Below are 17,388 nucleotides of genomic sequence, written 5' to 3'. Positions count from 1 at the left end.
TGAAGAAAGGGAGATATGTCTAAATTGTAGAACTTAAAACACAATATGGTCTGTGCTCATGGGGGTCTGTTCTTCAGACAAACATCAAAGTGAAAGGAATTGACTTTGTCTTTTGAGAGTGCACTTTGGAGAATAAGGAAACTCAAAGTCTCTCATTGGGTATGATGAGTGTAAATATTCTCCAAGTTAAATTTTTAATTCTGTTATTTCATTATGACAAGCTGTTCTGCTACCTGAATGCTGAGGAGGAACAACAGCAAAACGTTACCCCTGTGTGTTAGAAAAGAGCTGTTCAGACCCTGTGTGTCCTACTGTGTCGCAAGCAGCTATGAACTCCAATTTTAGAGCTCCAGCTGCTACATCCAGCAGACGCAAAGTAGAAAAGGATTGTTCAAAGCCACATGTTAACTTTTTAATAGACTGCCTGATGATCCCATGGCTACAAACAGAGGACTGGGAATCTCTTGACTAGGATTTAGTTTTACCACTGATCTGTTACACAGCCTTGGGTTGCTCACTTGCAGTCATTTCCCTTTTAACGGAACTCCTTACTTACAGATCTTGATAAGACTCAGGTGACCAAATTATCTGAAAATGTGGCTGTTAATCACTAATTTTTCAGGTCTACCAGGTATAAGATGGTCAGGTTGCTATTGCTGCTTGGAAAGTACATATGGAATACATTCCATAAAAACATATCACATGCATATGGGATAAGAGTAAATTGTTATTACAGTGTTTTGATTTTTTTTAATTAGACATGAAAGTGTATCTCTTTAACATCAAATAACTGTTACATCTTTTTTATTTCTATGTTTCTTTTTAATTTCCTTAAAAAAATACTGTGTCAATTAAGGGACACTGATTTCCTCGAGTGGTCCTTTGACAGTTCCCCAAGGCATGACACGTAAAGCCAAAAGGCATATCTTTGGGGGATTCTTTAAGAGTAGCAACACAGAGCAAATTGTAGTATTTCCACACCCATAGTTCTAAATTCAGTGTATTGTCATAGACTATCTTTGTCTTAATATATAGCAATCCAAAGCGTATTGTCCTTTGTCCTATTGCCTCAGAGGATTTTGACACCAACTCTAAGGGACACAGAGGGAGAAGTTGCAGCACTAGTGAGGGTAAAGTGTAGTTATGTAGTTCTGCCAAACTGTAGGAGGAATCTGTCCTGGTTTTATAAAGTAAAGGAAGTTTCCTCTTTGTGACTGAATACACTCACAATCTGATCAGTCACTGCTAAAACAAGTGAAGTTCTCTATGCGGACAAAAAATAAGCTCCTATTAAAAAAAATTAAAATAAAAATTTGAAAGGCCACTCACCATTGTGCCTATGAACACTTTACTGTTTACTCTCCCTCAGCTCCATTAAATTCAGCGGGAAAATATACAATGCCTAGAAGCAACTAAGGGAAAAAGTAAGCACAAGAGTCCTTGGTGATAGCTCTGCTCCTTGGGATTAGAAATCTTGTATTTAGCACATAGATTGTGTTCCTCAGGAAGAGAGACTATTTCAGTGCATAGGAAAGGGATAGTTACATGCCAACTTCTTTGGAGAAGGACTCCACAAATTTCAGCTAGGTCTTGCTTCAACTGTTTCCTTCCTGTGAATATTGGGAAGTGTACATTTCATCCTGCAAAAATCTAATTAGAATTATGACTTTGTTTTCCAGTTCAAAGGGCCAATTTATCTCAACATCTTAAAAACACATATTTCCACTGTAATTCCAACCTGCAAATCCTGAAATTTTAAACTGAAATAACCTTTTCTCTACCCTGTTCATGACAAGTTTAAAAATAAATTTGTGATGAAAGTGTTTTCATTAATACATTTCCTGAAGATGACATACTAGGTCCCTGTGCGCACTTCCCTGCCAGTACAGCATTGTTGAGCAAGGAAGAGATTTTTCATAAACTTCTTATAAATCTAGGGGACTGTGTTCTTTACTTCTAAGACACTTTTTTTAGAGTCTTCCTCTTCTTCCCACTAAGTTGTCTTCTGAAACACACAATTTAGAGGACATTGCTCAGTTTGGTTTTTTTACTAGGTGGTTAATATGCCGTCAATAAATTGGATTATTTTTACTTTTTAAACTTTGCTACCATTGAATTTCTTTTCCCTTTTGGCTGCTCTTTACCCTTGTACCAAAGGGTGTAGAAGTGTCTGTGTCTCTGAACAAGAACAACTGAAATCTTGACATTTAACTCTGGCTTTCTTATCATCATTCTTATCCAGCTTTTCATCCACATTAGTGGAAAAACTTCCATTTATTAAATGTTAATAGGATCAGGTTCAGTGATCCCCAATAGTCTTTCAGGTTCAGCTGCAATAAAAGATAGAGGTCTTCACACAACTGTTACCTGTGAGGTCATAATATCATTTTCATATGTAAACTAAGTATAAAATGCTGTGCATGTTTACATACATTCTGGTTTTGTATACAAGTGCTTACACTGTATATACCTATTCAGAAACACTTCTAAACAATTAAAATAAGCCATCTGAAATCCTAGAAATATTATTTGTTTAAATAAAATTGCTTCCTCACAAAAGCAATACATAAAGTTATTGGAGGCTTTTCAGTCACTACTTATTTCTAAGCCAGCATCACCACCTGCTGGTTACACGGAGTTTCAAGCCCCAGTGCTGTTTTTCTGTCTTCAAATCTATGCCTAAGTACAGAACAGTATTTCTCAGCTGTTCTTACACATAGAAACGTTATTGCCAGAAGACAGACTTTTAGCACATTGGTTGCAGTTTAACAATAGTCTATTACCTGAAGCACGGCTTTCATAAAAGCAAGGAATGCTAATTGTTGACAAACCAATTCTTTTATGCAAAGTACTGTAAGTCACAGGGTAAACATCCAAATTGATCAAATAGATTGAACCTGTTGTATTACAAAGTCTATTGTACAATGCTGATTTTATCACTTACAGATATACAGTTAAATACACTTGACGACACTAAGAAATCAGTATTTATTTCTTTTTAAGTGCTCCCTATTTCAGTGAGTTCTACAACATACTCTATTCTTGTAAGGCTCTGTTTTTCTCTGAACAAATGTATCCAAAAAACCAATATCACCTGGTAAATATATTAATATAAAAAACAACTAAGATATGAATAACTAAGATTAAATCTATAAAATAACAGCAATAATAGCGATAGCAAAATGGAGATGGAATATAATTCATTGCTATGGAAAATTAGGGAAGTATAGCACATAATTTCTAGGTAAACAATGGCAAAACAAAACAACAACACAATAGTAACAATTATTTTAAAAAAAGAAATGGAAATGTGATGTCTAGCTCTGACTGTATCAGCAAAAGAACCCAAAAAAGAATTAATACTCACATCTCTGCCAAAGCATATAGTAGTTTGGCTGAAATCGAATGCTACGGGGAAGCAAGGGCCGGCAATTTCATAAGGGTGGAAAATAAAGCACAAGCTAAGAAATCCAGTGGTGATAACTAATAACAATGTTACTTAAAACAGTGTTTTGATCTCTAACAGAAAGACTACTCAAAAGGATGGATGTATTTAGCAAGGATCATATTTTCCAAATAAAACCTATATGGGCTCAAAATACCTCCATATAAAATAAAAAAATTACTGTTATAAATTCCCTCTATTATTTCTCTAATACTCAAAAATACTGCACTATTAACACTGAAATAAATGCAGAAGTCAGGGTTGAGCCATTCAAAATTATTGTAAGAGGTCAATGCATGCCATCTCACATTCACTTCATATAAGACAAATCATAATGGCATAAAAGTATGCAGACTAACAACTGAGAAAGCAAGCAAATAATTTTGAATCTAACAAACTAAATTGATAGTCAGCTTTAAAAAAAAAAAGTTTTGTCCTTTTATTTTTCACTTTGTTACTAAAGCTACACAGAGATGTCAAGCTTGCTTAGTTCGTGACAAGGATCAGGCAGATCACACAAAGAGATCACAACCCATGACGAGGAACAGCTTCAGAAAGCAAATTTTATCAAAGGTAAATACATTGTGCTACTCCTGCTTTCGTTAACCAAACCCTGATGAGAATATGGACATTACCAGAGAAAGCGAAGGTAGCCTAACAGCAGCACCCTGTTAGTACACAATGCACTGAAACAAGAGAAAAGCAAAGAAGGCAATGGAGAATTTTTGAGAGGATTGTCAAAGTGTTGAACTAGCTGCTCAGGTTGCTTAGCTATGTCCTGCAGAAAGCTTGATGTGCTCAGTGTTATACCAGGGAAATCACTTATACTCTGTGAGTATAAAATGAAATACAGATGATGTTCATTTTCAAAGCAGGTAGCATGATAAGGAAGAAAGAAGACTGATAAAAGAAAAAAAAAAAAAAAGAAAGAAAATTCTGCAGGAAACCAATGGACTGCTGGTATTTCTGTTATAATCATCACACTAATTTCACAATAAAGCCCACAGTCACCTGGAGGAGAAGGAACTCTCTCCAACAAAGAGAAAATTGATATATAAGATTTCATAAGGTTTACAGGTCAGTTACTACCCTGAAAGTAACTATATAAACCACAAAATGCCACAGGATGTCAATATATTTGGAAATAGTGTTGCTGCCAGATGTTTCGAGAGTCAGATACTGAAAGCATCCAGAAATCCAGTGCTCAGGGGACACTGACAGCTGTCAAGAAAGTAATCTTCCTAAAGTGAATTGCTTGGACCTCTACCTCTGAGGATTTTATTTTGTCCTGCTTTAGGAGAAAGAAGAGGGCAGACAAAAGACTCCTATGCTAAAGGCAGATTAAAAACAAATGCACATTTTGACATATTTTATATTCCTTATGGGCAGAATTCAAGGATACTGCTGAGGAAATCTGTGCAACCCAAGGGACAACTTCAGGATATTTCTTGAGGAGTATGTGGGGCTTGAGTATTGAGGTTGAATACACGAGCCTAAAGATACAATTCTTGCATTCACTCAAGCTACAATTTTAGATGCAAAACAAGAGCTTAGCTATCTATTTAGCAAGAGAAATATCAGGAAAACTGTGGATGAATGAGCTACAGCATTCAAAGATTCAAGCAGCCAATCAAAAAGACCATTAAAGCTGATCAGCTACTAGACATGAAAACACTAGAAATCCTGAATCCAAAAACAGAGTATGCATTTTCATTCAAGTAGGAGATATTATTTTCAGGAATTATTCAGAAAAGAAAGGGGAAAAAAAGTTCCACCAACCACACTATAATAAAAGATAACACGTGGTGGTGATTACAGGCAGATCTGAAACACAAATCAAAATAATCTCATGCTTGAAAAGAGGCAAATTTAGGTGTAGGGAGTTCTAAGAATGGCAGAATTATACAATAATGGCACATTAAAGTGCACAGATATGACACAGAATTCATACTACATAAATCAACATGCAGCAGGATCTGGTGCCAATGGGTTAAAAGAATGTCAGTTCCTGTTCTTACAGAATTTCAGACTGATGTATCAGACAAATCCAGACTACGCGATCACAGATCCTTGGCTTGAGTCTTCCCTGTCACTGCATACTGTGTGTTCATTTACTTCTCTTCCAAATGTAACCAAAGGCTTTTGCTGAGTCATATAACTCTCAAAAGTATAAGATGCCTGTAAGTTGGCCTCCTTGTATGGAAGGATCCTGTCAAATAGCTAGGATTATGTTACTGATTCCAGTCTCTGCAGATGCTTGTGTTATGATTATCACCACAGAATCTGTGCTGAGACTGACATTTGTCCCAAGTCTACTGTTCTCTCATCTTTTCTCCTTTGTCTGAATGAAGAAATCAATAAGGTGTATCTTATTAACCAGGGCATGGAGACTCTTGACTAGAAACAATCAAAATATACACAATTAAATGCTTTATATATTTTTTTTTTCATTTTTCCTTGGACAATTCTTCTATGGAACACATTCTTGGTGCTAAAAAATCCAGCTTTTAAGAACTATGGAAAATTTAGATCTTTATCAAATTAAAACTGATTTCATTTCCAGCAGATTTTTTCATACATAAAATGAAACCAAAGTTACATTTTCCTGTCTCAATTTACATCAAATATCATTTGTCAACAATTAAAATTTAATTGTAATAGCACTCTCAAAATGTGTAACCTCACACAATAGGATAAATATTTTGCTGTGGAATATCAAAAGCAGTTCTTAGCGTTCAATAGTTAGTAAAATGAATTTTGTTATTTTGTTGCTTGCTCTGACATTGGAAGGCTTATTTGCTTTGTTCAGAACCAAATAAAAAAGCAGTATTTCTTGTCAAAAATAAGGCAAGATGCAAGAATAGCTATGAGTTCAACTCCATTACTAGTGAGAAATATTAGCATGTCATCTGAAAATTTGGGAAATGTTTCCCATATGTTGTAAAGGACATTACGTAGTGGAAGCCAGAAAAGTACAGCCTGTTCTATTCAGCAGCACATCTCACTTCTTTTCACCCTTCTGCTGCCTCATTATGTGAATTACATTCATTTTCGCATCCTGCAATTCTAAATAAATACTGTATCACTTTTTTGCTGCCACTCATCTTGTGATTGACTGATCACAGAGAACCTGACAGTCCTTGCATGTACTGGTAGATCAGAAATAATTCTAATAGAGATAAAGCATGAATAAAGAATCACTGGACAAATGCCCGTTAATGAAATGAAACGTTATTAGTTTGCAACTGGGGATTTTACCTGATGTTACTCATGGAACAGAAATAAGCATCTTCTCTACTTTAGGCTCAAAACTTGTAATTGTTTTTATTCTTTCCTAGAAGAATCTTAGTTCTTGTAGCTGATGAAACTCTACCAGCTAAGCAAATGTTTATCTTGACTTCTACGTTGTTGTCCATATGTCACAACTTCTATTTTTACTAAAAGTCCAAGGAATAGGTCCCATATAGGATCATATAAGTACTATAGAAGAGGGGCTAGTTGTAGAAAAAAACATCTACTTTGCTAGATGGCACACCTGCTAGTCCATTCTGGCAAGAGTTTTCTTAAGAACAGAACCTCCGTTTCTTGTTGCCAGTCTTCCTCCATAGCGTAGGTATGGTGATGTAAAATCTCTCTCCATACTGTCAAACAACACATAACACCACTAACTCAGAGAGTGAAGATAATGTCAGGAACATAGGAATGGAGCAAGCAACAAGCTTAGTGCAAGCAAAATCCTTTATGCAAGAATGAACAAAGGAAATTGCGTGACAAAGATCAAAGACGCTATAATGATTTTTTGGATTTCCTTCAGCAGTTCTTCACAGTAAACAAAGTCTGCATTCCAGTTGAAGTTCAGAAGCAGCTAAAAACTGCAGATGATTTTTAATTATTTTTTTTCCAGAAATCTAAAAATAGATTCTTCTCTGCTGATGCAGATAAACAGAAGTTATTCGTGCCCTCTCAGACAGTATCCCCTTTCAAAATCTCCCTAAATTAGACAGAAGCAAGGCAGTTTTGGTAATTTCCCTTTCTCTCTTTCTGTCATGTACCCCATTTCACTTTCTTCCTTTCCATGTATCTGTGACCTCCTTCAGCAAAGATCAGAAGACATGAAAATTGGCCTCTCCAGGGGAATCACTACGTCAAAAGGACACCCAGGTTTACATTGAGTACTTCAAAATGAAAGGATCTCAAAGCACTTCTTGGCACAAAATATAATATAATATATTAAGAATACAATATTCTTAGTGTCTGGGTGGAGAAAGAACTATAGTCATGTAGTAAGTCATGGGCACAGTCAAGATTACTATCTTTGCCTTGTGCCATTTTTGTTTCACATTTGCCTAGGTAGAATTTCCAGTCCAACTGAAATGTTCACATGAATTTTTAATCAGATGACACTGGCCACATCTTACACAGTAATAACACTTTTTTCACCTTTCCTTTTCAGAGTAATTGTGCTGTGCTAACAAGATCCGATCAGTATCAGTGAAGCATGTGTGTGTGAGGTAGCACACAGTATGTTTCCTAAAGTCATTGATAATAAGTGAATCACAGCATTATAGCATTCAGTAATATGTAAAATATCACAAGGAAAGTTGTATCGTATTAGAAAAAGGAATGCTAACAAGCTGGTGAATAGTCTCAAAGTGTAAAAGTACAACAACTGAACTCTAACCTATTTTAAAGTATATTGGCAACATATTTAAGAATTTACACACTAAAATATATATATGATTTCTTAAAAATAAATTAAAGCTTTTCCTCATCTGTTCAACTCCCCCTTGTCTACTGTAACCTCAATCAAAGCAACGATACAGGATGGGTACTTGTTTTGTGGCACTTCAAGAACCGCATATGGAGTTATGTGACAACAATCTCTTCTTTTCATGTAGCACATTAAAAATTCATGAGGCTATGTATCCTGGAATCTACAAATAACTGGAAAGGTTCTAGGTACTCAGTAGAAAATATGATGACCCAGAAAAAATTGTCTTGCAAGTTGCTTCTGGCTTCCAGGCTGAGGGCTGGACCACTCTGCTGGACCTCCACCGAACCTGAACCTGATAGAATCTGAAGATCTCTGGTTCTAATTCAATGGACTTTCCTAGCTTAGGTAAGCATTAGGTTGGTTGCCTCTGGCTCCAGTTCTAGAAGCATGAATCACATAGTACGTACATTAGTGGTCACACTATAGCTAATATGACTGACTACCTGATTAAAGGTATGCATATATTAATTACGCTAGGGTTTTCAAAAGAATAATCAGATGGTGGAAACACTGTGCTTGATTTTTTCCTTCTTTCTCCTGTTTTTACATTAAAACGCATCAAAAACAATAACACTTATACATAATGCAAGTCAAGCACATTTTAACTTGGTTTGGAGGGCTTTTATTCTAGTTGGTTTATAATAAAGCATATTCTACTTTATATGTTGATACTATTCTGTGGTCTATTGTATATTTCAATAAGCACCTCCTTCTATACATTACAATAACTTCAGATCACACGAAATGTAGAAGACCTAGACTAGAGGACTACTTTTGCTATCAATCTGAAGGACAATATTCCAAGTCTGTGAACATATTTTTCCTTGAATTATAAAATGAGCCAACCAATAAGGATATCAAATGAAAAAAAATATAATACAAGAGTATGAGAAGTACAGGTTTTATGAATCAACTGTTCATTTTAGTTTGGAAGCAATTTGAAAAGAACACAAATTACACATCAAAGTGTATTTTGTGATTAGCATGAGCTGATAGCTTTCTGCTGTTATTGGTTCAACATTAATTTGAGACCTTGCCCAATAACATCAACACAAATTAGCTAAGATTCAAAATGGCAATTAACTTGGGGGACCTATCCTGAAAAGTGGTACTAACAACTTCCCAGCATCAATGAGCTTCTCAATACTGCAGCTGTTTTTAAAAGCTTCCTCCCAAAGGCACATTTAGAAGTGAATTAAATGCAGCTTTGACTTAATTAACGTTTTAAATGATAATGAATACAATGTAGATTCATAGAAGACATTTACATTGTGTTATAAAACTGATAAAAATTTAATAACTCTTTGTTAATAACTTATATCTCTCCAGACCCACAAAGCCTAAGGCAGTCAGTGCTGTAGTCGAGGGTCTAATCCAGGTTCCTCATGCAGGTGGTATAAGGAGGCAGGAGACTGACTTGACACTTGACATTTGCTCTAAGCCTGCTCTGGATCAAGCCACTGCTTGTTCATAAATACTTTATTTCATACAGTAAAGGTCAAAATTTGGGCTCAAGGCAGGGCTATGACAGAAATGCTCAAGCTGAAACCAAGCCAGCTCTGGCATCTGTCGCTTGAAATAGCTTGGAAACAGAAGAGAAGGAGACCTAACCGGCTAGCATCTGTCCCACACCAAGGAGGTAACAGGAAGAATCTGCTGCCTGGTGGTAAGAAACTGTCATGGTGAGTTTCATGACAACCAGCCACACTCAGGAACTAAAAACACAAACATAATTTCCGTGTCACCTTGCATAAGACCCTCTGCTAAATTCACTCCACAGGATGCAGACAGCATCTCTTCTAGCTTGTCCCCATCAAAGCAAACCACTCTGTAGTCTCTTCCCTGTGACCCTGGTAAGAATCACTACTCAATGTAAAAGCCTAAAGGAATTAAATGCAGAATTCTTGATCTCTCCCTCACCTTCCCAGTTCTTCAAAAGATTTGCTGCTAAACTTAGCAGTGCCTCCATCCCATGGTTATGAGTTCATCTCCTTGTTACAGACATCACAAATTGGGCAGAGTTCCCCCTCATCAGCCTAATGATATATGTTGCATCACAAAACTCATCTGAAAAGGTGCATGCTTCATTATTTATATTTTCTGGTCATGAGTAACAAGTCAGATTGTCTCACTTTTACGATTCTACCATCTGAAAAACAACAGCTTGGTTTGGGGGGTTTGGTTTGGGTTTCTTATACTCTTGCATTTCTACATCTCAGTATTCATCTATATGCTCATATTGTTTCCAGAAGAAAGTTAAATAATTTAGCAGCACTCAGGTTCTATTAAAATATAGATCAATAAAAGGGATTCATTTTCTGAGTGTTGGAGTCAAACTACATACTTGAAGTCACCTACTGTAAAATACCTATTGTTTCATGTTACTTTTTTCTCCCTCTGTAATTCTCTGTAATTAATTTTGTCTATTCAATGTTTGAAAAGGAAATACAAAATTCCCAGTGCATTCATACACATGAAAAAAATGATGGAATAGATACTTGGAGTCTCAGAAGGGCATATACTAGCCCATTCTGATTACTGCTTCTATCTCTACGTTAGCAATGCAGAAAAACGTACAGTTGTATCAAGGACAGGATCATCTGAAGGTCTGCACATCAAGAGTGTGAGAAATGCAGACAAATCAAAGGGTTGGTTCAGTGAAAACACTGTTCCAGCATGCAGTTCTTGAACACTAGTTAAGACTATGATTGCATATATTGAGGCAATTCATCCTATCTTCTTCAGCTGAAACACCTGCATGCATTTTTGAACAATTGCCACAAGGAGAAGATGGAAAGAAAGTAGGTTAGGCAGAATTGGAAATATATACTAAGCTTGAAAGTGGAAGAGTAATTAGAAGATTTTCACTCTCAGAAAAGTAAATCTCATGGTGTCTGGCTTCCGATTTGCCAGTACCACAGGCTATGGAGCTGGTTGCAAATAAAGCAAATCTCTAGCATGTACAAGCATTGACTTCATGTCAGCAGCTACACCATAAGAATCTATATAGAAGAGCACAGGAATCTCCCACATTGGTATTTTCTTTTTCAATTGCTCCATTGTCTAGTTTTATATGCTTCAAAACCCCATTGGCCAGTTTTGGTTACAGCAGCTTTCTTGACAGTAGTTTATTCTGACAAGGTGGCTAAGGAAGGTAAGTCGGTTTTATTCATTACTCAGTAGCAACACAGACTACATTAAGATGTAATGCCTGATTTTTTTCCAGTTGCACTGAACTTGTATCTTAACTGAGTTATCTAAAATAGTATTTTCTCTGCAAAATTGAACACTAAAATATACACAGGTGTCCATTTCTACATTATTTTCAGTATTTTGAAAGGGGTCACATGCAGTCTTGCAGAGATATTTAGAAGAAACATCATAGCCAGGTCAATTCTTAGGAGCACAACCCTAAATACATGGGAACCAATGTAACGGAAGTAAAAATTTGTCACCCTAAAAGAAAAAACAATATTTGGAACTAGTTTTACATAAATCAATATATTACCCACAGCATGTTTCACAGGCTTATTATTTATATTCTCTGTGGCTTTGAATTAACAGGAATTTATGTGGCAATGTCTCATTCTAATGTCCCATTTTCATTAATCTCATTTGAAAAAAAAAGCAGGCTACACCACGTAATGCTATATCATTCTCCAGTATACAGAGTTGGGGTCATTACACAGAAGTGAGCTGTAAAAAACATAACAATCTGATTATAATCACTTGCTTATGACCTTATGATGCCATCCCTGAGGGGCAACATCTGTCTCTCCTTTCCAAGCAGACCCAATCGCTTATTTACTCCTTCAATTTCTCCTTCCACAAAACATTAAAGGTGTGCTTTTTGTGCAGGACAAAGAGGAGACAGTGTGACCACAGAGGGATCAGTGGGTTATATTAAAGAGAAAGGTGTTTATGCAGCATACGTAAAAGTAAGAATTTCAGAATGAATGAGTCTCCATTCCTCCTGTGGCCACAACAGAATTCTCACAGCTCAGAAAAAGTGTGTAGTGGGAGAGAGCAGTGGTAGTACCCCACCTTTTCCTATTCAGAGTATTATAAATATAATGTAAATAGGCTCATATTTCTAGCTGGTTTGAGAATTTCAAAGCCTCTAGCCACCACAAGGTGGTATACGCATCCTGTAAAAGAGAAACCACCGTTGCTACATGGTGAAAGGCAAATTCTAGCACTGAAAGTTGTCCTTTGACAGGACACATACAGGCCCTTCCTGCACCTTCGCTCATCCATAAAAGCAAGTATTTCTTGTCTCAGCCACTTCAGCATTTTTTTTGGAATAGAGAAGTAGTAGGTTAGTTTTGTTCTGTAGAAAGCAGAGGATACGGCTCTTGTATTCTAGGAGAAATAAAGACTATGCTGTCTTTTCAGCCAGTAATCTAGGAATCCAGGACTTAGCAGTCAACTCATTTAGAAAAGTTGAAGCATAGTTATACAACTGATGAGTTTTAGATACATTGCCTGATATGTGTGTGTGTGTCTGTGTGTGATACATTCTTCTCTCTGGTTAAATCAGTAAGTGACATGTCATTTCAACTTTCATTATAGAATTTTTTTTTTTTAAGTTGTACAGACATACAGGCAGAGTCTACATTGCCGTAAGTAGCACAGGTCAATGAAGAAGCTAGAGTTTCCCTTGACCTAACCTGTTAAACCACATTGCCAGACATAGCTTTAGCACAGTGTACCAACCTTGGTTCAACAGCCATTCTTATTCAAGCTACCCAAAATGTTCATCTAATCTTGAAGAATGTGATTTTAGGTCCTTTGAGAGAGACTCAGCAGCTAACTTGTCTGTTCAGTATAAACCACGTGATGGCACTAGAAGACCAGATGGAATACATAGTTCTAAATTGAGCTTCACACACAGGTAGGTACATGCTTTGGTTATTTTCAGAAGCTAAGCTTTTTCCAGCTTGTCTTAGCATGGTCTTTCTTTCCACATAAGATGGTCAGGAGTTTGGGCTGAACCCTGAATTCAAAATATAGTGATAATTAGTCTTGTCTTTCATCTCCAGAGATCCCTGATATTCACCAAAGTCAAAGTCTTCACATAAAGCTGCTCAGAACTATCAGGGCATGCCAAAGCATGTTTTCTCACAAGCTGAATTAGATATGCCTAGGCCTAGTACCAAGAATGTCCTTAGAAATTTAGATTCCCATGGCAGTGGGCACAGAGACAGGTTTAGAAAAGGTTTCCTTTTGGAAGGTGAACTTTTGATGTTCCTGAGCAGCACAGCCATATGGTGATACAGAAACACAGAAATTAAATGGTTTGGGTTAAGATTCTGTCTGTATCAATTAATAATCTGAATGGCACTCCCCAAGATTTGGCACAGACCTAAGCAGAAACATCACACGTATTAGTAACATAATTTCATTGTATTTTTCAAGTTTTTCAGTGGCTAAGTGCCTCTCTTCATTCTAATTCACTTGAGTCTCCAGTGCAAAAAATGCTTGGACCAGTTGGCTGCTGTTCATGTAGCTATCTACCAAAACAGCTAAACCTGAAAAAAATGTAGACACAAAACCAATTTAAAATTCTATTTCCTTCTGTTTAGAAAGATCATACCCAATTTTTTTTCCAGACAACTACCTATAAAGTCAAAAGCTATTTTAATGTAATTATATTTAGTCAAAATATGAGTTTCATTTGCTGGAAGTACAGGCAACAACACAATAACAGAGAAACTAATTCACAGTGGAAAATACATGGCAAGTGTTATTTTCTCTGCTTATTATACAATTAGTATTCTAAATCCTGTGTACATCATTGAATATGCAAACTGATATCTTCTACTTGACATCAGATTCTTACAAACAGCACTAATTCTTACAAAAGCTACTCATTGGTTCAAGAAGTTTTATACAATGGTCTGTGATTTTATTTACCTTGAAAAAAAAGTCTGCTTTTATAACCAAAAGTTAAAAAAAAAAAAAAAAGAGGAAAGAAAGAAAGAAATGCATTAAGCAATTGTAGAAGGAAACCAACCCAACTGGGGCACCACGACTAAAGCAAGCCCTGTAATAGTATAATGACCTTTAATGAGTGTCTGGGGAAACAATACAGTCCCAGCATAAAAGACAAAGGGCAAAACCCATCATGGCTCCACTGACACTAATTCAAAATGATTTTCAGAACAACTAAAGAATGTAAGAGAGGTAATCTGATCCACCAATCTGACCTCACTTTGATTCTGGGGCCCTGCTGCTGCCATTTCTAATTGTCAAACACTCTACATTTCACATCTGCTCATATTTAATGAAAAGCTGACTCTCATTGCCATTCTTTGAGTTAACTAGCTCTGTCAAGATGGGCATCATACGACCCCTGTGCACTGCAAAGAAAACACACTGATTTCTATTGAAGCCCTGCTAGTGAAACGTTGCATGTGTATATATATGTATTTTAATTGGAAAAGAAAGGCTTATGCTATTTTGCAAAGAGTGTTAATTGGTATTGATTTTTGTACTTATTATTAACAGTCAAATGTGACTAGTCTCACAAGGGGAGAGTGGGATCTCCTTTGACTTGATGGAGCGATGAAGGAGGGAAAAGGCCCTTTAAAGATAGGATGCTAAAAATTCCCAAGCTGTCAATATATATTCAAAATATAACTTATGATCGAACGTGTTTCCCAAAAATATTGGGGTTTGGTGGAAATAATACCATTATTGTGGAGGTTTTGGGCTCAGCAGGCAACACAATCAAAAATGTTTACTTTATCTGCCTCTGTAGAGCCTTAAGTGAACTTGAAAGCTATGGTAAACCTACAAATCACGTTTTTTCTTTCCTTGTCAAACAGTGCTAGTGGCAGAAATTTTACCCATTTGTAGGGGACATATTCATTTAGCCTGGTGTGGTTGCTGTTAACACCAGTGCCGGGACCCAACCATATACTCTCTGTACTAGTCTGTATTAATGCAAACTACACCAGGCGCTGTGTTACTGAGGCTGATAGGCTCTGTAAGTAACACTGCCTGTAGTAATTCTCAATCCAGGAAAGTTTCTTGTTCATTTTTCTTAACAAAACATGTTTTGCTATGTTTTACTCTGATAAAGGTCTCTTAAAAGGATAAAAACTCCTGTAACTTAGAATAGGACTTAAAACTGGGAACCATCTCCCCTGAGGTGATGCATGAGTTGCAACCAAGTAGATAAAAAGGACATTCAGAGTGCTTATAAACATACACAGAGAGAAGATTTCTGGTAAAATCTCTAAGAAATCCTATTAGAATCAGTCTAATTGATGCAGTCTTCAGACAAAAAATGCTAACAAAAATCATAGTATTCTTATATACTCCACATTTGTGTCTGGGAAAATAGTTCAAATGTCAAAATAGTTAAAGCAAAGGCATTCACCACTTGGGACTTTATACTGCAATAATCATATGGTATTAAAAGGTAACCTGATGCATAATCTACTAACTACATTATACTCTTAGTAGTGGAAAGCATTTTTATTTGTGATGATTTGTAATGTAAAGTGGACTTGCCTCCTGATCAAAACCCCTAATACTCCTCATAGATGTGTCTGAATAATTTTATAGTTTTTCTTTGCCATTTGGGTAGGGAATGGAAATCAGTTCCTGTCCCAAGATATAGTTTTGAATGTTATGAATGTCTAAATAGGATAATAAAATGACAGCCCCCTCCCCCCCCCAAAAAAAAAAAAAAATCACCATTTTATTTAACATTCTTCCTCAATTGTTGACATCACACTGATAAAGCAAGCTTTGGAATCCCTACCATTTGCCCAAAGAATTAATGGCTATGCAGAATTGTTCTAACTTCTCTGTGTTCTCCCTCTCAATTCCAATCTTTCAAAAGAGCTTTTGGGGCATATTCCAGAATGGTACTGTCCTATGGGACAGAGTCTACAGTTAATTTCAAAAAGTCTGCATTGGGCTAGGCCTCCTAAAAAGGCACTACAAAAAATACAACCATTTTTACTAATATTTCTGATGTTTCAGTATTAGACGGAAGGTCCTGCCTTATTGAGAATGAAGAGATACATACAAAACTAAAGATAATGGTACCAATATAGAATACAATATAGAATACCAGCTACTACGGTTAGCCACTAAGTTGTATCTTGTATATTTATCCACCGCCTATTGTATGCTGCTCTAGCATCAGCACTATTAAAGCTGTCCACTTAGCACCAGTCATAGATTTATAGACAGACCTGTTCCTCCACTGAAGCACTTACTGTTTAATTAATGATAATTTATATTGTGTGAGTTAAATAAAAAAGATGTCACCAAACTGCACTACTAAGGTCCTGCATGCTATTGCAAGAGCATGCTTCATAAAGAGCACACAAAGCAAAACAATGAATTACATTTTTTGTATTAAAAATAAATTAAAACAGAAATATAAATACAGAGATGTATTAAAATTTGGGTTTGACTTTTTAAAAAAGCATCAGCCCAGTAAAACTCACAGAACTACAATGTACGACACAAGACGGGGATGATACCACAGACACAACAGACATGGAACAGCATGTGTTGGTGTTAAAACTTACAGGCACGTAAACTGGTGGAGCAATCATTAACAGAGACAGAAGAAAGTGGGAAGGCTCTCTCAAGGGTGTCCATGTTACTATGTACACTGCCTGACATGCAAGAGCAGTCACGCTCAGAGCGTCCGCAATCAAAACAACATGCCAGTTTCATTCTCTTGTAGATGGACATCTTGGCTATAACCATGTGTTGGATGGGAGGAGAGGAAGAGCAGCAGGTTAATGGCAAGGTTATATATATAACAAGGCAGCTGGAAGGTAATTTAAGGGATTTAATACAGGCCTTAGTTTACGTTAACAGTCTTGACCCAGGAAAAAAAAATGCAATGAGATTATTGATAACACTTTGGCTGTACATTAAAAGCAGGGCAAAAGATAAATTGCTCTTTATTTCTGTTCAGTCTTATAGGGTGACCGCAGACATGGGGAAGAATTACTACTTACAGTCAAGTGTTTGGATCAAAAAAGAACATAGTAAAAGCAGAGAATCCTAAGAATATATTTTTCCCTTGGCACAATTAATACTATTGAGCTAAAATGAAAAGAAACATCTGAAGTTGCTAATCCATTAGATATTTTTGGCCTATCCTGCTTCCTGTAAAAATCAATGACTTTTT

The 17,388-nt window shown here is 36.3% G+C and overlaps 1 protein-coding gene across 1 annotated transcript in view; it reads right to left on the bottom strand.

Moving 5' to 3' along the window:
* LOC104164965 (calcium-activated potassium channel subunit alpha-1-like) overlaps nt 1-16,943 on the bottom strand; it is a 96,990-nt gene extending 80,047 nt beyond the window's left edge. The window contains exon 1 of the mRNA XM_009704459.1: nt 16,775-16,943. Coding sequence (XP_009702761.1) covers nt 16,775-16,943 — 169 coding nt within the window. The remainder of the gene's footprint in view (nt 1-16,774) is intronic.
* Nucleotides 16,944-17,388: the final 445 nt, after the last annotated feature.

This window comes from Cariama cristata, unplaced genomic scaffold, assembly GCF_000690535.1.
Source record: "Cariama cristata isolate BGI_N322 unplaced genomic scaffold, ASM69053v1 scaffold360, whole genome shotgun sequence".
Taxonomy (NCBI): Eukaryota; Metazoa; Chordata; class Aves; order Cariamiformes; family Cariamidae; genus Cariama; species Cariama cristata.
Note: the sequence above shows the minus strand (reverse complement) of the source record. Positions and strands in the feature narration are given on the sequence as shown.